At 36.7% G+C, this 23,280-nt stretch overlaps 2 protein-coding genes across 2 annotated transcripts; both read left to right on the forward strand.

Moving 5' to 3' along the window:
* The first annotated feature begins 121 nt into the window (after nucleotides 1-121).
* On the forward strand, nucleotides 122-4,845 carry ptgs2b (prostaglandin-endoperoxide synthase 2b). The gene is made up of 10 exons (XM_077533523.1): nucleotides 122-345; nucleotides 430-546; nucleotides 647-790; nucleotides 865-1,008; nucleotides 1,348-1,529; nucleotides 1,613-1,696; nucleotides 1,778-2,024; nucleotides 2,684-2,970; nucleotides 3,056-3,203; nucleotides 3,724-4,845. Exons 1-10 carry the CDS (start codon nucleotides 285-287, stop codon nucleotides 4,134-4,136), a joined length of 1,827 nt encoding a protein of 608 aa, XP_077389649.1. The 5' UTR covers nucleotides 122-284; the 3' UTR covers nucleotides 4,137-4,845.
* A 13,965-nt stretch (nucleotides 4,846-18,810) lies between these two features.
* On the forward strand, nucleotides 18,811-23,039 carry pdcb (phosducin b). The gene is made up of 4 exons (XM_077533525.1): nucleotides 18,811-18,978; nucleotides 19,950-19,996; nucleotides 20,255-20,403; nucleotides 21,922-23,039. The coding sequence occupies exons 2-4, from the start codon at nucleotides 19,954-19,956 to the stop codon at nucleotides 22,435-22,437; spliced, it is 708 nt and encodes a 235-aa protein (XP_077389651.1). The 5' UTR covers nucleotides 18,811-18,978; nucleotides 19,950-19,953; the 3' UTR covers nucleotides 22,438-23,039.
* The last annotated feature ends 241 nt before the right edge of the window (nucleotides 23,040-23,280 follow it).

Consider the following 23,280-nt stretch of genomic DNA (forward strand, 5'->3'; position numbering starts at 1 on the left):
ATCTATTCAATTATAGTGAAGGGGAGGGCGATGGTATGCGTTGAGATGACTCAACGCCAAACAATTGAAAATCAATGGCGTTTGTATAAGGAAAAAACTATGACTTCCACGTCTGTGTTTGTGTGTGTGAGAGAGCTGTCGGCAAATGACGTCACTCTCAAGCTATAAAGGTGCTCCCGTGGGCAGGATGGGACGTTCAAACGTTCAACTCTGAGGGAGGAACAACAGAGGTGGAGAGCAGTGCGACCGAGAAGGAAAAAAAGTTCACGCGAAGTCTTTGGAGTATGAACAAATCCACTTTAACGCTTGTCCTCTTGTCTCTTGGTTGTCTTGTGTGTGAGGGAGGTAAGTCATAAGTCTAATTGGTCCAATTCATCTATTGTGTTGCTGTGGATTTTATGAATGACTGTTCCTCCTGATGTTTCTCAGGTAACCTGTGCTGCTCAGAGCCATGCCAGAACAGAGGTGTTTGTACAGCCCTCGGATATGATGCTTATGAATGTGACTGTACGCGAACTGGATATTATGGTCCAAACTGCACAACACGTGAGTACATATAATCTAATCTACTTGGAGTTATCAATATATATATATATATATATATATATATTGCCGAGTGAGTAAAGTTTCTGTCGGATCTTTACAGCGGAATTCCTAACCCGGATAAAACTTCTCCTGAAGCCCACCCCCAACACAGTCCACTATCTTCTCACCCACTTCAAGGGCTTCTGGAACATCATCAACAACATCTCATTTCTCAGAAATGCGATCATGAAATATGTGTTGACATGTAAGTTACTGAGCGGAACACAAGGAGACATCGTAATCATTTAAGCAAAGCTAATAGCCATTCATTTTTTCCAGCTCGCTCCCACATGATTGACAGCCCCCCAACCTACAATGCGGATTACGGTTACAAAAACTGGGAAGCTTATTCCAACCTTTCGTACTATACGAGAGCCCTCCCACCGGTGCCGCAGGATTGCCCAACCCCTATGGGAGTAGCAGGTGAGTGTACTCTCCCAGCCTCAAAACCTGTTTTCTTAGATTCCTGAATACTCAGCAACTGAGTCCCATTACCTCAGAGGAAGTAATCTTGTAAAATGGGAATTTGTCTGGCTTGGCAGGCTTTTGGTGGGGGGCGGATACAAAAAAAAAAAAAAAAAAATGGCCTAGTGACGTTCTTTCAACAAGTTTAAATATGAAGTAAAGCTCAACTGTGGTTGTCCTCACTTAATTTCAAGTTGTCAGTTTTGCTGATAAAAAAAAACAACACTTCAATTCCACTTACTGATGAGTCCAATCTTCTTTGACTGACTTTGTCCCATGTTGCAATTGTTCATCCAGGTAAAAAGGAGCTCCCGGATGCAAAACTTCTTGCAGAGACGCTACTGATGAGGAGGCAGTTCATCCCTGACCCACAGGGCACCAGCCTGATGTTTGCGTTCTTCGCACAGCACTTTACACACCAGTTCTTTAAATCGGACATGAAGAGAGGTCCTGCTTTCACACTGGCAAAAGGTCACGGGGTAAGACAACACTTTTCGTTTGTCTCGGGGACAATATTTGTTTAAATTTCACTATACTAAATATTCATGTATTTTGTTTTCAGGTGGACCTTAGTCACATATATGGAGACAATCTGGAGAGGCAAAACAAACTGAGGCTCTTCAAAGACGGAAAACTTAAATATCAGGTACATGTGGCGATAATGCGTCACTCTCTTGTCCCTTTCAGACGACACGAGTGTCTCACGTTTACCTGCATATAACCGCAGATGCTGGACGGCGAGATGTACCCTCCCACAGTCAAGGATGTGGGCGTTGATATGCACTACCCTCCTCATGTCCCCGACTCTCACCGCTTTGCCGTGGGCCACGAGGCTTTCGGCCTGGTCCCTGGTCTCATGATGTATGCCACCATTTGGCTCCGCGAACACAACCGAGTGTGCGACGTTTTGAAGCAAGTCCACCCCTACTGGGATGATGAAAGACTCTTTCAGACCTCGCGGCTCATTCTGATAGGTGAGTTGATGAGGAATAAAATGTTGTAAGGTCACTTTAAAGAGGAAGTCAATCAAAAAAAAATGTTTCTGTCTAAACATGAAATACTGATTAGTATTGTGTTTGTGGAATATGAATGAAGCAGCAAACAACAACTGTTTTTATCTATCTCACGGGGTAGTCATTTTGCTAATTGCTTTCAGCTGAAGATGACAACAACCAATCAAAGCTCACCTGTTTTGAAGCTGAGCTATCATTGGTCGTTAACTGAGCCCTGAGCAACTGTGATGTGATTTTCAGTCGATGGCAAGTGGCAAAATGGCCGCCCCTGAAATGGATAAAAATGGGTGGATTTTTCTGCTTTGTTCATATTCCAAAAACATGATATTAAAGAGAATACCATGTTTTCACTAGTTGGGCTACATAGAAAATATTATTGTCAAGAAAATAAAAAAAAAATTAAAAAAAAACATCATTCAGACAGATTCAACTGTTGATGTTAGTTACTATAGGAAATTTTCAAAAGTGGAAGTTATACATGCACTGGGGGTTTTAACATTCACATTATGAAACCAGAATTACCTCACAAAGGGGAACATTTCCTCACTGTTAAAAGTCCCATCGTTACCTCAATTCACTGGTTTAATTCTATAATACTGAATCGATTATTTGCCCAACAGGAGAAACCATCAAGATTGTGATCGAGGACTACGTGCAGCATCTGAGTGGCTATAACTTCAAGTTGAAATTTGATCCCGAGCTGCTGTTCAGCCAGCGTTTCCAGTACCAGAACCGCATTGCATCTGAGTTTAACACACTGTACCACTGGCACCCGCTGATGCCCGAATCCTTCCACATCGAGGAGAAAAACTACAACTATAAAGAGTTTGTCTTCAACACGTCTGTCGTGACTGAGCATGGCATTGCCAACCTGGTGGAGTCTTTCAGCAAGCAGATAGCTGGGCGGGTAAGGTTAATAAGATTTTTAGCCACATAAAGATTGACAGTGATGATCCTTTATGTATAACAGCTTTTCTGTTACTATTTTTTAGGTTGCTGGTGGTCGGAATGTCCCCGCACCGATTCTGTATGTGACTATTAAGTCCATAAAAGACAGCAGACAAATGCGTTACCAGTCTTTGAACGCCTACAGGAAAAGATTCTCTATGGCTCCGTACAAGTCTTTTGAAGATTTGACAGGTGAGATTTCATACAGTTTGTCATACTGTATTATTCCTGTTGAAGCAACAGGAATCTTAAGTAACGTGACATTATTTCTGCATAGTTAGAAGAAGAAAGTACTACAGGATTACCTCATCTTTGAAGGGTCAGGTCATGTACAGTAGTTCCATCCGTTACTCGTCTAGATGTTAATCTCAAATTGAGATAGTGTAAACAGATTTTCATCCCAGTAAACGAAGACTCTTATTTAAGACAGAAAGAAAACTGTAAAAAGGTGCACGTGTAATATAAGTATGTTTGGACAATGGCAGAGCACGTGTAGCCAAAGAGCCATTCACACCTGTCAGCAATTTAGTTTTCTCATGTATATTTTAGGAATGTGGGAAGGTAACCAGGAAAAATTTTGAAGCAGACATGTTAACCACGTCACCCTATGCTAGCTAAATTTACCTCTCGCTTCTGTAAATATGTGTATCCAGGCAGATATTCTTGAATAAACTAGATTGATAAAAAAAATTCCTCCTTCCTCCTCCTTCAGGGGAAAAAGAAATGGCAGCAGTGCTAGAGGAGATGTACGGAGATGTCGACGCTGTAGAGCTCTACCCAGGCCTACTTGTGGAAAAACCCAGACCCAATGCAATCTTCGGGGAAACCATGGTGGAGATGGGAGCCCCGTTCTCACTCAAAGGCTTGATGGGAAACCCCATCTGCTCCCCAGAATACTGGAAGCCCAGCACCTTTGGAGGAAGTGTCGGATTTGACATTGTCAATACGGCATCTCTGCAGAAGCTTGTGTGCAATAATGTGCGGGGGCCCTGTCCAGTGGCATCATTTCACGTACCTGACATCAAAGATACCGGCTCCGTCGTCATCAACTCCAGCACATCCCCCTCACGCGATGGCGACATGAACCCTACAGTCATTTTGAAAAAAAGGACTACTGAGCTCTAAAGTTTTATTTTATTTTATTATTAATACATTTTAATATTTATTTATTTATTTAAAAATATTTATTCTATTTAAAATGGAAGAAATTTTATGTAAACAGACTTTTTGTATGGAGTTTTCTATATTGTTGTATGCCTATTTTTATTTATGAAAGGAACATGTACTTGTATAAGTTATTGTAAAATGAAAGACCTCAGTGACTGCAACCTGATACTTGAAAGCTAGTTTACGATTCCATCATAGTGTAAGTTTTGTTACCATGTTTTTGTTGTTGTTGTTGTTGTTGTTTTTGTTTTTTTAAAGCTGCTTTTATTCCAGTTGTGATTATGTATTTTCTTCTGTTTTACTGTCACGCAATGCATGTTAGTTCGTAAGATCTGGACCACTACTGTAGACAGTAAAATAGGGGCACTTTAATTGTAACATCCACAGTGGCTCATTTGATTGTAATAAGTGTTAAGTATTTCTGATCGTTAAATTATATTTCGGATATACCCATGGCCAAATGCCATGTCGCTACACTGTCACTTAATATGTGTTGTGTGTATATGTGGGGGAATGTTGTATGTGTTTACCTGTGTGGATGGGAACGGTGGGTTTCTGTGGATTTGTTGCCTTTTCTTTCAATTTTTTCATTTTATTTCTGTAAAGCACTTTGGTTTGCTTTTTTTTTAATGTATAAAAAGTGCTATACAAATAAAATTTGAATTTATTTTGATTGAAATGTTTGGCAATTTCTTTTGCATGCAATATTGATAATAATTACTTAGAGTGGTATAGCCCCCTCCCAATATCAGTGTCACATATTGCATCTCTTTCAGGGAGTTTTAGTTCACGTCTCTTGCTAATGTTGCTTCAATTCAACTTTATTTAAAAAGCACTTTAAAACAAGCATTGCTGTATACGAAGTGCTGTACATGAAACGAGGCACCAAAAGATTGGGAACATTGAGGAGTGCTCAAAAAACACTGGTTTGGAGCATTCCGGAAGTGGTTAATCAAAAACAGGTGTGTGTCATGATTGGGTAAAAAAGGGGCATCCCCAAAAGGCTCAGTTGTTCACAAGCAGAATGGATGCAAGTTCACCACTTTGAGAACAATTGTGTGAGTACATAGTCCAACAGTGTAAGAACATTTCTCAATGTACAATTGCAAGAAATTTCGGGATTTCATCATTTACTGTCCATAATATCATCAAAAGAATGAACAGAACATGAACATGAACAGAATGAGAAGAGACATGGCCACAAAGTTGCTTGATCTGGAGAGAAAACTGCGACGTGAAACAGCGAACGAACCGGAACCGTGATGAAGATGGATCTGACTGACGATGTGGTCGGACGCATGGCTGTCATTTTGCTCAGTTGTCCAAAGCTACTGGACTGAATCAATCTACATGGAGCCCAATTAAAATGTGATCAACAAGCTACAGGAACGAATCAACTGCCTGGAACACAAACCTACACGTGATTAACATATATTATTGGTGAAGATGAACTGATTGAAGTATTAACAACTTATTGGACTGAAACTAATGACTCCGAACTCAATCAAATGGATTAACTAACACTATCGGAATGAAGGACTGACAGAAATTTATTATCCTTGCTGACTTTTAACTAATAGTTTGCTTGACTCTTTTGCGTCCTAGTATAGCATGGGGTCGGGAATTCATAAGCTTCAGCTTCTTCCCGCCAGCCCTTTTTCTTTTCTGTTATTATATGTTGTAATCGTATGATGAAATGTTTTGTTGTCACAATGCTGTCCGAAAGGAAATATGAACAAATAAAACCAAACCAAACCAAAAGATTAAGAGAATATGGAGAAATCTCATGCATGTAAGTGGCAAGACTGAAAACCAACAACAAATGCCCATGACCTTCAATCACCAGGGTAGCAGTTCATTTAAAAACAGCTCATCTGAGATGAACTGACATAAAGAGGAAAATTCTGCTGTGGTCTGACGAGTCCACCTTTCAAATTGTTTTTGGAAATCATGGTATTTGTGTCCTCTCGACCAAAGAGGGAAAGGACAATCCAAAATGTTATCAGCTGAAATTTCAAAAGCCAGCATCTGTGATAGTATGGGTATGTGTTCGTGCCCATGGCATTAGTTCCACATCTGTGAAGACACACTTAATGTTGAATGCTACATGCAGGTTTTGGAGTAACATATGCTGACATCCAAGCTTTTTCAGGGATGTCCATGCTTATTTCAGTAAGACAATGCCAAGCCCCATTCTGCAGCTGTAATATTAAGAGAGTGGCCTTGTCGTAAAAATGTGCGAGTAGGCTAGCCTGCCAGCAGTCCTGGCCTATCTCCCATTGAAAATGTGTGGAAACCCCAGAATGTTGAGCAACTCAAGTTGTATAAGAAGGAAGAATCAGAAAGCTACAAAGCTTCAACAATTACTGTCCTCAGTTCCCAAGTGGTTACTTGAGTCTTAAAAGGATAGGTGATGTAACAGTAGTAAACATGTCTCTCTGTCATAGGTTTTTGGCAACGAGTCGCAGACATCAAATTCAAAATGAGAGAATATTTGCAAAAACAATTTAAATCGAACAATTTAAAAAATGATTTTTTTTTTTTTAAAGGTTTTCCAAGTCATATTTTGTCACGCTTTGAGGCGAGATTGAGGACCCAAGTGCAAGGAGGCACAGTGAGGAGGCAGATGTACTCAAAAAGTGGTTGTTTAATAAGACAAAAAGAAAAAGATACTCCAGGAACTGGATAAACAAAACAAGAACAAAGAAATCTGAAAACCAGGCACAAATGACCCATGCCAGCGACATAACATCAACAATGCACCCACACAGACTAGTCAACAAACAGCAGACTATATACACTCACACTGATTGACGCAACAAGACACACCTGGGTGAGACACAAGCTGATTTCCAGCATTTTAACTCATCTTTCAAGGCATCCAGAATTTTGTGTGCTTTTACTGCATACACAACGTGGGTACCACATGAAAGATTGCATACCATTCTTTCATTAGAAGAAAAAGTATGTTTCTACCTTATTCCGTTCTTTAGTAATCAGTATTTGAAAATAGGTCATTTGAGTGACATTGAGCAAAAATTGAAAAGATAAGGAGAAAACAAGCTGTTTGTGAAAAGATACATTTTCTTCACAACAGTGACTTTGACACTAATTTTTTTTGGCTTTGTGACGCTCTGTGAATTAGGTTTAATGTGATAAAGGCTTTGATCATTCACGTCATCCTTGAAAACATTCTATTTCAAGAGATTTCAACAGATTCAGTCATGTTTCACTGTAATTCCATACACAGGCAGCCCATTGAAAAGCGATACAAGTCTGCCATCTACTGGCCATAGTTAGTGAGTGTTTTTGATTCCACAACCTATTGACCAGGCAACGCTGCACTTAGACGTTGCACTTCCCATTGATTAAAAAAAAAAAAAAAAAAAAAAGTGGTTGACGACATTTAACGTTTATGGCTGCTTACATTGTGATTTTACTAATTGTTATTCAACGTTTTTGGCGGTCAAAGAGTTTCATGGCTTTCATGAACATTACCGAAAATGTCCATGTTTAGACAAATGTTTCGCCAGGAAAGCTGATGAATCTTTTTTACTGAACATGATGAATTTGATCATGAGAGGAAATCATTTGTCAGCAAAAGAGGCTGGCAACAGAAGAACAATTATTTTTCTTGGGTTGCGCTCCAAATCAAATAAAGTAGAAACAATGTTGACATGGCACTGAATTGTGAGTCAGGCCACACACAATCAACTTGCCTTTAAACACAAACAATGACAGCCACGTTTTCCCATCAAGACAGACAACATTTTGACTTTTTCCCGTTCACTCTGGGTCATTAGTTTGGAGAAAAAACACAACCAGTCACAGAAGCCCCAGGAAATTACTTTAATCAAGTCATGTGCATCAGTTGTCATTTGAACTACCTTGCCTCCTCCGCCTATGTCCGCGTAGGATTCCCTTTCACAAATACTTCATGCTCCATCACGGCATGAAAATGACCTAATTGTTTCTGCATTGTTCGGTATCCAGACTGTCACTTGCTCAAGGAGTGTTATTATTCCATTACGCAGCAATGTGTGGCACGCTCAGGTTTTGGTCCAGGAGAGTGGGCAAGAGAAACACGTCTCGCTTTGTGTTGGGGCAATCAGGATAAGCAGGCTTTGAGTTCAGTGTGGGAAGTGATCAGAAAACTTCAGTGTGTGTTTTCGTTCTCTGGAACACCGAACCCAGATTAGGCATGGGGAGAATGAGCCAAAAAGGGAGTTACGTGATGCCTTGCAGGTACGGGCTCGAATCTGTTGTGAGTTCATGCCAGCTGCCGTGCACACTAGTAGCTCTGGCAGTCACCCATCCAAATTGCGTGATACATAATTTCTCTCAACTGTTTGTTGATCAAGCCACGTCAAATCATCAAATAAGGTCAAGTCATACTAAGGTCATCCATTCAATATGTCTCCCAGGATCTTCGCAAAATGAAATTCCTGGCTGATTCTATTGTGGTCCCACTTTGAGGAAATTTGCAATGATGACAACATGAAGAACTGGTCACCATGGACTGAAGGGATGTAAGATGACCAATTTACCCCTTAACCACTATTACACCACATCCCGTAACACTATTTTTGCTTCATTACATACACACTGGAATGACTCAATAAAACACTTAAACGTTGACCTAGGTCAATGTTTTATACCAGTGTATCATAATGTGTGAGCCACAAGAAACCTTAAAGGAAAGTCAACAAAATTCTCTTTCCAATATGTTGTATGTGCCCCCACTAGTCTAAATATGACATTCAGATTTATATTGTGTTTGAGAAGTATGAGTCAAGCAGCAAAATTCACCCGTTTTTATCCATCTCAGGGGGCGGCCATTTTGCCACTTGCTGTCAAATGAAAATGACATCACAGTTGCTCAGAGCTCAGACAACAACCAATCACAGCTCAGATTCAGAAAACATGTGAGCTGTGATTAAATTTTACATGAGCATGTCATTTTCAGGTGACAGCAAGTGGCAAAATGGCCGCCCCCTGAGATGGGCTGAGAAATGGGTGCATTTTGCTGCTTAACTCATATTCCACAAATGCAATATTAAACAGAATACCATGTTTTGACTTGTGCGGCTACAAAAACATAATCTCGTAAATAACATTTTTTAATTCAGCTTTAAGTGGTCTCTGTGTTAAGTGTAGTCATTCCTAAACGTTATAATAGTTTACAGTGATGTTATAATATTTCAGCATAGCTGATGAACATGGATGAACCAAGATTGCAAGGGAAAAAGAAGAATAAAAACGTCTTACAAATAACAAATAGGGTTCTGGACTCTTGCAGTACATTTTGGATCTTTATGGGAATAAAGATCAAATGTCCAAATTGTTCAGCTGTCATTACCAAATCATCAAAAGTGGTCCATCCTAGTTATTAGGTTAGAGTAGGTGATTTTCAGGTACTTGCTTTTTTAAAGTTAAATGATCTTTTCTGAAAAGGTTGAGCAACACTATTCTATGATGCTTGTTTATACACTTATTGACCTTTAATCTACTTAGAAATATTCTTCATTGAATTTTAATTTGATTGCTAAAACTCAATTAAATAGTCTGTACAAACTGTAATATGATATGTGACTATTGTTCTTACTATCCCTATTGCGTGTGTGCGTACATGCCTGCGTGTGTTTTTCAGGTTTCTATGTGAAGTCTCTGGCAGTATTCCCTCTGCCTAGGGAAAGATGTCATTGTCTATGATATCATTGCTTCATAAATCACATTGGTTTCACACTCACACTAATCACTTCTTTAAGGTTTCTTGGGCTAACGTGACCGTGAGAAGCTATGACATGTTTGTGATCAAAATTAGTCATTGGTGTGTGTCATCTGTTTTTCTATGTAATTTTTGTGGAAAAGTACTAACGTAAACATGGTTTCAAGTATCCAAATGATGGAAGGTAGAAGATCCCATCTTCTGAATCTTCTAAGTACTGGGGCAGTAAACCAGAAACTGAAAATTGAAGGAAGGCTTTCAACAATATTTTGTGTCGAAGAGGTCACTGATGGGGATGACCTGGCTCACAACTATATGTCTGTTGTCTGTTGCATTTGACTTCCAGTCACTCATGTCCTTATGACATGGGGACGTGACAACTTACATGAACAAGTAATGAACCGACCACGATTGAAAGAAACCAGAGAATAATACTGTATTCAAGAAAGGTGGGGAGTAATATTTATCCCACTTGGATTGTCCCAGTTCCCACCTCGATGCTTTTGAAGCGAATGTAAACAACAAAGATGGCCGATTCCGATAAAGTGTTTGTTGTTCTAATGTTCTGGTCCACAAAGTCAGTACAAATCATGTTGCGAAAAATGAAGTTACTAAGTTATTTCAAATAACTAAATGTATCTAATAATAAATAAAGAAAAAATGAGCTTTATAATCGTGTAAATTATGTTTTGCCATTAACGATCTGTGTCTCCATGGGGGTCGCCTTTGTGACATTCAGCAGGGGTGTCCAAACTTTTTCATTTGAGGGCCACATACAGAAAATCAGACGCAAGGGCCACATAATGTTATTAAGAGAAATTGTGTTTAGTCCTAAAACTTGTACAAATAATTCATTTGTGCTTTTGCATATTTAGAAAAATGCTACAGTATATAAACCAATTTATTTGTAATATGGCAGTAGGGTTATTATGATTTTGGAATTTTTCATTTTAGTTAGTTTTTATTAGTTTTCAGGGTGGTCCTGTTAGTTTTTATTAGTTTAGTTATTTTAAAAATGCTTAGTTTTAGTTTAGTTTGTTAGTTTCAGTATTAGTATTATTAAAAAAATAAAATAAAATAAAAAATAAAAAACAAGTGTATTACTTGTGCACAATATTTAAAAAACACCATAATCGCAACGTCATCTGAAGGTGCTTTTCTATTGGCTGCTGCTCGATAATGTCACTTCTGTGTGACATACTTTCAAACGTCATTATTCCCGTTTATATCAAAATAAATCTACTAAAAATCACATTTAAAATCATCCCCAAAGGCTCATGCATTAAATTAATTACCAAAGACTAAAACAACGGACGTTTGCTATAATTATAGTTAGTTTTAGTTAGTTTTGTAAACATAAAATGTAGTTTCATTTAGTTTTCCTTTTTTTAAAAGCATTGCCGTTTTTATTTTATTTCTTAACAATATATTTTTTTTATTTTAGTTTTAGTTTTTTTTTAATTAATTTTAGTTAACTAATATAACCTTTTAATGGCACCAGTTTTTCGATACCCTCCCTTTCTTTCTTTGACCATCTCCAAACATTTTTGTTTTGTTTATTTTATTTGAACTGAGTCAAATGCCAATTTTAGTATATATCGGGGGCCACTCCCGGGCTGTAGTTTGGACACCACTGCATTACAGTGAAACCAGTTGGTGAAGTAGACCAGACGACCTCATTAATACAAGAAAAGTGATGAGACAACACCTGGACAATAAGTTTTTGGCTGGAGCTGATTTATTTATTTTTTTTAGAAGGGGCCCGGCTAACCACAGCAGGTGGAAACAAAGCCTAACGAGCAAGACAGACAGGAGACAAACAAGGAAACATGACAGAAATGAAAAAATAAATATAATCTATTCAACAGAAAAAGATAACGACAGCGTCTCTGTTCTGTTTAAGGTTTCTACTTTTGAGAGAGTCTTTTCCTCACCATATCGCTTTCTCTTAAGGGGTTCATTTGGTTTTATGTACTTAGTGTGGTTCTCGACCTGCTCTGATCATACGTGAAGTGCTTTGGCGCTACAGTATATAAATATAAATGCACTTGACTGTATTTGTTTTACTCATTTAATAAAGAATAGCCACATCGTTGCATACTTGGCATTATGCTTTGTGTTCCACTTTCTTGAAACTATGAACATGATCACAAATGACTTGAGAATGTCAGCTATTTGGTGTCTCCCTAGTTTTCCCACGTTAGTAATATCCGGTAACCTTGACACGCCTTGAATATCTGCCATATCTGTTTGCTTACTTCTTCCACTATTGCTTGTCTGCATTCCAACTGTATATATCGCTTTCGAAACACTGCTATACTCACCAACGGAACAGCAGTGACTGGCTGCATTGCAACAGCTATAGCTGAATAAAGAAACACCGTGACTTTTGTAACTGATGCCAATATACTTACTCAACACGAGTGTATTTATAGAGCACTTTTAAAAATGAAACTGATGGGACATGAGTCAGTGGATGGATGGATGGATGGATGGATGGATGGATGGATGGATGGATGGATGGATGGATGGATGGATGTTGTCCGGATGGTTGCAATTTTTTTCTGTTAGTAGAATCGGTATGTTAGATTGAAGGTCAAGTTGTTTCTTGGTTATTGATGTTAAATTCAAATTCAAATTCCATCCATCACATTGTAAAAACGGGAACAAGGATGCTGTATGGACAGTAACAATGAGAATTACTAGTTGACATCACCTGCAACCTGACCAAATGTTTCCATGACATTCTGTAGTGTTGCCACAACATATCATGGGACAAGTAAAGAAATACCATTCATGCAAAGCTGAACATCTTTCTGTTGTTTAATACAAATAGTGTATGTGTGTGTTGATGTCATTATTCACTGTGAAAGACAGCACTTGAGATTGTTAGACTTGTTACTTCAGATAAACATAACATTGCTTCTAGAAATTCATTCAGTTACACTGCCAACAAGTCTTAAATAAAATTGTCTAAACCAGCTGGCCAATTCTGTTTATAGCAAGCATTACCCAAACAAGAAACATAAACAGTTTACTTAATTGGAGACTTTTCTAAACAATTTATTATTTACAGTAGTCATCTGTTGCTCTTGTGACTATTTCCATAAGCACCTCACTGTAGTAATAGTAACGAGGGATGTGCCAAAAAATCGATTCATAAAACAATCGAGATTCTCACTTATTAATCGAATCGAATCGATATTAATATCCAAAAATTGATTTTATTTAAATTAGAAGTGAAGAAGAAGAAGGGGAAAAGGCAGTTGCAGCCCACATGATGTTTTTGTGGAAAAAGGCACTTACAATACAAAATTAATAAATGTTTAAACAAAAAAAAAGACACTTTAATGTCTCTATTTGTCATTTTGTCTTGCAAAGCAGACTGGAGTACATCATGACAATTTTGTGCATATCTGTAAACTGAAGCAGAAATCATTTGTCAATCAAATAAATTTGAATCGAAAATCGTTTGAATCGAGAATCGAAAATCGATTCTGAATCGAATCGTAGACCCAAAAAAATCGTAATCGAATCGAATCGTGAGACAGTCAAAGATTCCCAACCCTAATAGTAACAAACCAACACTTTGAAAATACTTTGAAATTACTAATATATGTTCACAAATTTTGTGTTTCATGTTAGTGTTTGCTTGGTCATAAAATATGTAAACAGTAAAGATTTCAATTTGATGGTAGTGTTGTTTGAATCACATTAAATGCATTTTTTTTTTTCAAATTATATGAGAAAATTATTATTTATTTATTTTTGTTTAAAATCTGAACAAAAATATAAAGTCTGTAAATTACTGACCATAAGGCAGACTTACAAGGTCCAACTTTTTTTTTTGTTTTATTGCTATGTCTACTTCCTCCTTGAGTGGAGTTAACAGGAAATGAAAGCTATCTCACTGGAAAGATATTATAATGAACTGGTGGATTTTATGTAATTGGTTGAAGAGCTTTAGGTTACCATTTACTAAACTGTCACTCTGTAATGGCGGGCGTTTCCTAAACAATAAGAACTAATGAATGAAAGAAATTGTCAATGGTTATTGAGTCATGAGATTCCATAGTGACTACAGGGAAACGTGCAAATGTCCAGAGCCAGACTCGAACACATTGACAGAAGAGGAAGTGAAGTCCACGAGCAGCGAACTCTTGGCAGGAAGTTTATGTGGGAGCGAACGATTGGTTTAGACTTTAGACTATTTCCTTCTTCAAATACTGGGCATGATAAACACTAATATTTAAATAATTGTAGTTATGGGTGGATAGTTCAGACATGGACTGTCTGAGAGAGTTCAACCCTATAGGATAGTCGCATGTACTAAGTGTTAATTATTTAACAATAATTTGTTTTTATAATACCTATGTGCCAATTCTTCTTCTTCTTTTTTTTCTTTTTTCTTTTTTTTTTAAATGAAATGAGAATTGGTAAGTGGAATGTGTGATCAGTATTTAGGACCACTTAAAATACTCGTGAATTAAAAAATATTCAAGAATACAAAAAAAAAAAATAAAATAAAAATAAATAAATAAATAAAAAATCAGCTAATATTGGTCATACATGCGAGATTAGATTAAAGATTAAAAATTAAAAATTAAAAAAATCTTGTCTTAAATTTTAGGGGCAAAATGCCAACATTTAGGGGCAGTCTGAAGCCATGCAACTGATTCTTTAGCAGAATGGTACTCGCTAATGTGCAACATCTGCGCATGCGAAAGTCAATAGCTTTGCAAACGATGGTCACAAAAATTAAAAACTGAATTTATTTTTACCCCACTGCCCACAGTCTGTCCAATACAACACCAATGTTATACAAATAAATACAATCAATACAAGTGAAATACAATCAATACAAATCAAAACATTTCCAACAAGCTGCGAAATGTGACATAGCAACATATTTACACAATACATTAAATTACATCATAGTATATGATGAATTGAAGGTTGATAATAGGCTAAAAATATTATCCCTCAATAACTTTTTAAGCAATGATATTGGGATGAATGAGGTGAATTTCATTTTTATTTTTTGTTTTGTTGTAGTCCAGTCATTTGAGGCAGAAGTTTGGGAAAAAAAAAAAAAAAGTAGAGCAGACTTTGGGAACTAAGAGCTTAAGAAAACTTCTGGAATAGAGAATGAATTCAAGGTGAACAGAAAGTGAAGATATTGTGTAGAATAGAAATATAATAGAAATAGGGTCTTGCCAATGACTGTTTCATAGATTAACTAGTGAAAAGTGAATGGCAGCGTGGAATACGATGTCTATCTTGTGGAGGAGATTTTCCTTAAAATGATCTAAAGTACATCGCTGTAATCTATAGTTGTGAGAACAGTCATTTTAACAAAAAAAAAACAAAAAAACCTAATCTATTTCAAGAGACGAGAGTATTGAGGCCAATTTGAACTTTAATTTCTTACAACCATGCAGAAGCGCCGCCAGGGATTTGAGGCCCTGTGAAAAAAATACTCATTTGGGATCCACCACTTCAGTGCCACAGGTTAAAAATCCGTTTTTTTATGAGGCCCCCCTGACAGTTTTCACGTCATCATGCTTTGTGCATGAGTACAATCCTCTATAATGTACTTTGTTTTTGTGCTCCTATAGCTCCTCCAAGTGGACTGCGTGGATAAAGTGACAGAAAACAAGGCGTCACATGTTCACTGAATATTCAAGCAATCAAACAAGGCTGTCAAGTAATGCTGTATTTCTTTTGGTTGAACAATGTTAATTAATTGTTCGCAATGATGAACTAAAAACAAAGGGACTCTGTAAGGGTTAGTAAAACGGTTAATCATATATGTGCAATGAAATTCAAACAGGTCATAAAGTTTCCATCATTTTCTTTACAATGTAAATTTTATATTGAAAATGAAAATAATGTACATAAACTAGAATAGAGTGGAGGAAGAGGCAATGACTAAAATTTGTCTCTGACTGTAATCCAAGTTCCCAAAAAATATTTTGGATGATACAATCTGGAATTGTGCATGCATGTGACCTGTTCTGACATGCTCATTCATGCACACATGCCTTCTGCTCACAGCTGATATAGAAAAAAAGATTAGATTCATATACATGATACAACAAGTCATGTTTATGATACCCTTGTTGCTAGGCAGCAAAAGAATCAAGATGGCATATATATTTAATCAACATTTTGTATTTATTTTTTATTTTACCCAAGTTACATCATGGTTTCAGAAGCCAGATATAAACTAATCAATTTTACTCATCAATAACCACATACTGTTTCTTTTTTTTTTTTATCCTGGTCATCTTAAATCAGATAAGTTATATTTTGAAGTAGTTTTATTATAATATTTCGTTTTCATTTTCATGTTTATGATTTATTTCATTTTCATCCCTTTCAAGCCAACTCATCTGGGCAAGAGGGCAACGCCCCCGAACATTTTATTAATGACATCCAGGCACTTTCATATTGCTGGTGTCGGGCGGAATCCTCGTACCTCCAAAATCTTCACTTTTCAGGAGACCCCAAAAATGGCATGTATAAACATTGCATCATGAAAGAGAACAAGCCCATTTTTTAATTAATTAATTAATTAATTAATTTAATTAATTACACATACATGTGGACTAACCAATAGCATAGATTTGTAAAATAATAATAATAATAATAATAATAATAATAATAATAATAATAATAATAATAATAATAATAATAATAATAATAATAACAAACATTAAATTTATTTGAAATGATATGCAGATTAAGTCAAATATACCATGAAGAGACACAAATGTCTTTTCTCTGTGCTGTGTATGTGAGATCCAAAGGGTGAAAACTCCTGAGTCAGACTATGAGAAAGTCCTGTGAAGCTGAATGGAATTTTGGACAGTCTCCCATAACACCGCAGTAGCCCGGAGTTGTCAAAACATTGGAAGGATCTCAATCCTTTGCACTCACAAGGGTGATAAATGTATCAGAAGAGGGGGGGAAAAAAACATCTACAACAGGTCAGAGGAAAATTACAGACCTACAATATATGGTTTTACTTAAATGCTTTGCAAGGAATAATTAGTCCGATTTTTTTTTTTTTTTTTTTTTTTTTAAGATGAATAAATAGGTAGATACGAGTAATTGGAACCAGGGGAGAAAAGTTCTCATATTCCTATGAAGTTAATTAAAAACTTTTTTTTTTTTTGTTAAAGATAATTTTGTTTGTTTGATAAAAGCAATTAAAAGTACATTTTCCATCACACGTCACCTTTAAAAAAAAACAAAAAAAAAAACAGTACTGTCCAACATAAAACTATGGTTTATATGAGGGATGAGCAAATTTTGTACAAAATTTGTATCTTGGGGGTTGGACTTTATTAGGCCTATACGTAATTGATACCACTATGTCTCATTATGAATGACAGTTTTTAAAATAATATATACATATTTAAGAGCTGTCAAATAATTACATTTTTAATCAGAATTTTGATAAATCCCGATGAATTGTTTAATTAAAAAGGCTTTTTTTATCAACATTTTTTGCCCACCAAATTTAAAGAGCACCAGTTATGTGTTAATTTTTTCAACATTTAATGTTATGAGGACGTCTTCAAAATGTTTTATCCACTGCACACGCTCATCTTCCTCTTTTTCTAAATATTTAATTACTTACATAATTTAAAATGGGGGGAAAGAAAACTAATAATTTGACATGAACAAATATTCTGAATATCATTCACCCAAAAAATAATAAATGCTAATTTTAAGTGCATGTTTTGTTTTTTTGTTTTTTTTTGTTTTTTATATATATATATTTATCTAACTATCTGGCAAAGTCTGATTTTCACTGGTGTAGAGAGATTGATTTAAAAAAAAGTAAGTGCCAGGCTGATTATATTGGCAGGTCTTGAAAATACTCTTCTAAATAATCTGCTGTACTGTATTCCATTTTAAGCATCCAGTGCTTAGTGAGAGAATGAGATGATGAAAACCCCACCTGACATGCGCTCTGTGTGCTTGAATTTAAAAAGTCCGCTAATCCTTTAAGCCAATAAATACAGGACACAAAAGGACAGGAAGACGACACAGAAGTCAAACAATTCCACAGCGTGAATCAGAAAACGTTTGATGATTCAGCATTTGACTAAATCTTATTTTGCTAAATGAATTTAATCCAAGCAAAATGAGTCATTGTAGAATTTTCTTTCACAAATCCACTATTGTGACTCTCTCTTTACAGTGAATGTGTGTGGTCAAAGGTGAAAACAAAGATGGCAGTACATTACATCAACCACCCACATCATTTTGATAACTTGCACAGCATAACAATATCAAATCTCAAATATTTTGCGAAGATAAAATGTATGCTTATTCAGTAGCACTGTACAGCATCATAATGAGAGCCGTCGAATATGTTGGTTAGCGCAGTTAGTTACATGAGCGAATCAAAACCATTAGATGCAGCTCAGGGACAACAGTGTGTTTTTTGTGTTGATAAGCCGCGATGAAGCATCCCGAGCTAGAGGTGCATTTTGTTTTGCAAGCTTCCCGTCATGTGTTTATTTCGTGTGAATGTTGGAATGCCTGGGGGACACTTCACTGAATTACAAACAAGACATTCATTTAAAACTTGAAGAAATATGGTTCCTGCTTCAGTCAACTCTTGTGATTTGTTCTCTTTTAGAATGTGATGTGTCAAGAGGGGAAGACAGAAAGGCAACAGCAATTCAGCTGCCGCATTGAGGGGATAATATTAATTAATAATCTCTCTCTCTCTCTCTCTCTCTATCTCTCTCTCTCTCTCTCTCTCTCTCTCTCTCTCTCTCTCTCTCTCTCTCTCTCTATCTTGGGTAGTTGGGCCTGTATCAAGTAGAGGCTTCTAATTCCTGAAGTGAAATCCTCTTAGGATCTATTTCCGTTAGGTCTATAGCTTCTTTTTAAAAATCTCCATTAGACCCTGCTCATTGGCTGGATAGAAGCTACGCATGCACGCAAAAACACATGCCAAGCGGCAACAGACAATTCTGTGAAGTGAATCAAGCGCAGACCAGTGTGAAGTTACTTAGTGCACCAACTCAAGATACTGTATCGTGAAAGGTAAGAAAATTATTATTATTGTACAACTTAGATTATTCATGCTTGGCTTATTGTACATGCTTCGTATTTAACAGTATGCCTATATGTTTGTTTTTAAACAGTAATTCTGGGGGCATTAATGCTATTTTCCTCTCAATTATTCAAGCACTTTATATCTTAAAGTTGACTTATCTTGAGTATCATACAGAGATTTAAATAACCAATTATGTACAATTAGTTCGAAAGTACAGTATCCAACAAAATCTAAGAACAAAGAACAGTTTATTATGCTCCTGTGTCATGGGTCCATCTTTCCTCAAAGAACTCACTGTGTCATTTTCTCTTTCAAACACATCCGGAAATTAAACAATGAAACATTCATATGCGATTTGGGCACATGTTCCAGCTAGAACTAATGAAGACAAATCTCACCCAGTGACAAAGACCATCAGCCCAAGGATGATACTAATTGAAACATGTGATTGACCAGTGAGGTTTTAATTGTGGAAATCAATGCGCTGGTCTAATTGTGACAGGAAAACCTAAGCTCCACCAAGTCGATGACAAGACATAAACAAAAGTGTTGGCAACATTGGCATAATGCAACTACAATTTCATACTTCACATAGTAGCATGCTGTATAACGGCATGGTGACTTACATTTAATATCATTCAATACATCATTCACGTAAAATGCACGCATACATTCTTCTTATTCGTTTTAAAAAATTATTGCACATACTGTACATTCTTTTTAAAAACAGTATCTATAAGGACTAACAAAGCCACCGAGAGACCCGCTACAGTCAACTAATCCTCTTAGACAGCATTAATTTAATTAAATATCATGGGAATCACTGTGTAAACAAATCTGGAGTTTTATAAAATGATCTAATCACTCTTGCAATATGATCTTGCATACTGGTAGCGATTATCGTGCCAACCAGCATCTCATAATTTAAATTCAACTCCCCCACTTCTGCTTTACACAGAAACATGTGTGACCAGATTGACTTGGAAGAAACAGCAACCCACACGGGTGAGTGAAACAGTGTTTAAACCATTACTGTATATTTTATTTTAAAACATTGTGGGCTTTGTGTAGACATTGTTTACAGGTAGCCCATATAACAGCCAAGTAAAGTGATTTGTTTCCCCTCTGCACTACAATTAGTCTGCTTTCTTGAGATTGACACAAAGCCTTCACCTCTTAATTAAATACCACATTGTTTCAATTTAATACAGAAAACAGATGTGTCATGTAAGTAAATTTTGAAAATGCTCAATATTTCAAAAGGTCCCAAAGGTGTTATCAATGACTGGAGGAGATTTAAGCTGGAGAGCATGGAGCAGGAAAACCTGCCACCTGCAAAACGGGAACTGCTCAGACAAATGTCGTCCCCTCATCGGAAAAAGGACGATTCACGGGCAAATCTCAATCGCAAGGTATATATTTTTTTGCTTAGTTTGAACAGCTTCAAAGATATCATTTTTAAAGCCAAAAATCAAAATCCAACCTAAGAGTTTTGCCCATATTTATAATATCAGCAATAGGGATGTAATGAGAACGGCAATATTACATTTTATTATTATTATTATTATTATTATTATTATTATTATTATTATTATTATTATTATTATTATTATTATTAATTCAATCTCTGGTGTAATAACCTTATTTATTTATTGATTGAATTATTTTTTATTTTATTATCTGTTCTCATTGCTGCTGGACATGTAAATTTCCCAGAGGGAGCCATCTCAAAGGGATCAATAAAGTCAAGTCTAAGTCTAAGTCTAAGTCCAAGTCTAAAACTGCCACAATATCATTCGTCGTCATGTCACGATATTAAAAGCAGCACATAAAAAAGTCAGGTTGATTTCCATTTGTGCAGTTTAGCACCCTCTGTGGCTAGTTTTTTTTAGTGCAGTTTAATTTTCATAAGGCATGTTTTGGCCCTTCTGTGTTTAAAATTCACGTTATTGATCAGATGAAGATGCTTGTGAACCCAGTCAATATGTGGAGGAACTCAATATGTGCTTGCATAACCAAGTGCCTCAATAATAAGTGTTATTAGAGATTGTAGGTTGTTTATATGCATTGCTGTAACGTACAAAAGCACAATATATATTTTTTTTTTCATATGAGCTCATTTTTTTACAACATTGTGACCTTTTTGTGTATTGCCAACCTCCCCACAATACCGTGACAATTATCGTATCGTGACCTTCATATTGTGATAATATCGTATCGTGATGTTTGGATATCGTTACATCCTTAAACTGCAATGTACCACTTCAGAAGGCTGCTGTCAAACAGAATGAAAAAGTTAATACTAAAGGGGAAGTTAACCCCAAAATTTTCTTTATAATAATACAGTATATTCCATGAAGATCCACTAGTCAAAACACAGTATTATGATTAATATTGAATTTGTGGAGTATGAGTTAAGCAGCAAAACCCACCTGTTTTTATCCATCACAGGGGGCGGCCATTTTGCCACTTGTGATGCAATTTTTCAGTCGACAGCGAGTATTTAGAATAGTGGGTGCACATCCAATATATTATTGTAAAGAAAAAAATTGCGTCACTTTCCCTTTAGGGGCATCTGATCATTATGCAAGTGGTTAAGTGTAAGTCAGGTAACTCCCCGTCAGTTCCAGCATGTGGCGCGGTGATGAAAAAAAGCTTAAACGAGTAGTGAGAAATGGATGTGTTCTCTTCTGTGTAGGTTTGTAAAATAGTAACAAACCATATAGTCAGTATTAATTTCTTAATTATGCATTGGGGGATAATTGGCATTCCCCACAAATTTTGTTTATCAACATCGCTGCATCTATTTTTCAATGAATCATGCGTGTTTGTACTTGTGTTTAATTGCTGTTGCCCTATACATCTGAAAATTATTCTAGTGTGGTCATGCTAGTTTTTCCATGTAAAAATGCATTTCAAATCATTTTCAGATGAGTGTGCAAGAATATGAACTGCTTAAGGAAGAAGATGAGGGCTGTCTTAAGAAATACAGAAAGCGATGCATGCAGGAAATGCACGACAAGCTCAGCTTTGGCCCGAAGTTTGAAGGCGTGCACGACCTGGACAGCGGGGAGGCGTTCCTTGAAGTCATCGAGAAGGAACATCACAGCACAGTCGTCGTCGTGCACATCTACAAGATTGGAGTCAAAGGCTGCGAAGAGCTCAACAACTGCCTCGACTGTCTGGCCACAGATTATCCCACGGTTAAATTCTGCAGAATTGACGCCGTTTCCTCAGGTGCTGCTGAGAGATTCTCAGATGAGGTGTTGCCTACGCTTTTGGTGTACAAGGCAGGCGAACTGCTCGGGAACTTCTTGGCCTGCACGCAGCATTTAAACGAGGAGTTCTTTGCTACAGATGTCGAGGCCTTCCTCAACAGTTACGGTTTGTTGCCAGAGAAAGAAATGCCGGTGATGGATGATGAAGAGGAGAATGATGTGGAGTAAACAATAATTTGTGGCTGCTGGGGAACCAAAAAAAAGTTGTTTGGTTGTGTTGTTGTATGTAGCGTTAATGAGCATTATTTGTATATCCTAAAATAACTAAATCCGTGTTTGAGAGGCTGCTTAACATCTCATTAGTGAAGGTTTCTCAAATCTGGTTTGGCTTAATTGTGGGAATGCTGAAGCATTCCCACGTATGTAATTTTGATTTTTATTCTCCACACGTTTTTGCCATGTAACAACTCCCACATAATACTTCTGACTTACACTGTTCAAATTTCAACTAGCTTCAAAAATTCACACCTCGCGGGGTATACATCATCTGATTCCACATTATGTACAGTATTCGCACAATTTAACGTTAAATATCAACTTTTCCCCATTCCTTTTCAATGGGATAGACATTGAACTATTTCTAAGTGTCGCTTTCCATGCCCACTTCCATACATATAACTTATCATCATTACCAGGTGTTTGTTGGTAAAATGCATTGTCCAGTAACCAGGAGGTCATCATTTCATAATTTATCTCTCAATTTACTTCATAAGCATTCCACATGCATTCACATCTTAGCATTCAGCTATCAGCATTCAGCTTTCAGCATTCCCACACAATTTCTCCAGAAATTGCACTTAGTCTAGTTTATATGGAATTTGTGTTTAAAATATAATAGCACCATCGCCCAAACAAAGTTAAATCCATTTTATGTTAATCTAACATTAATCAATATGGTAATGCTAATCTTTTGGGGGGAAGCGTGGGGGGGGGGGGGGTGTTAGAATATTTGACATATTACACTTAATGGAGATAATGCAATATTTGAAAGTACTTGACAGGATTGATTTC

This window comes from Festucalex cinctus, chromosome 10, assembly GCF_051991245.1.
Source record: "Festucalex cinctus isolate MCC-2025b chromosome 10, RoL_Fcin_1.0, whole genome shotgun sequence".
Classification (NCBI taxonomy): Eukaryota; Metazoa; Chordata; class Actinopteri; order Syngnathiformes; family Syngnathidae; genus Festucalex; species Festucalex cinctus.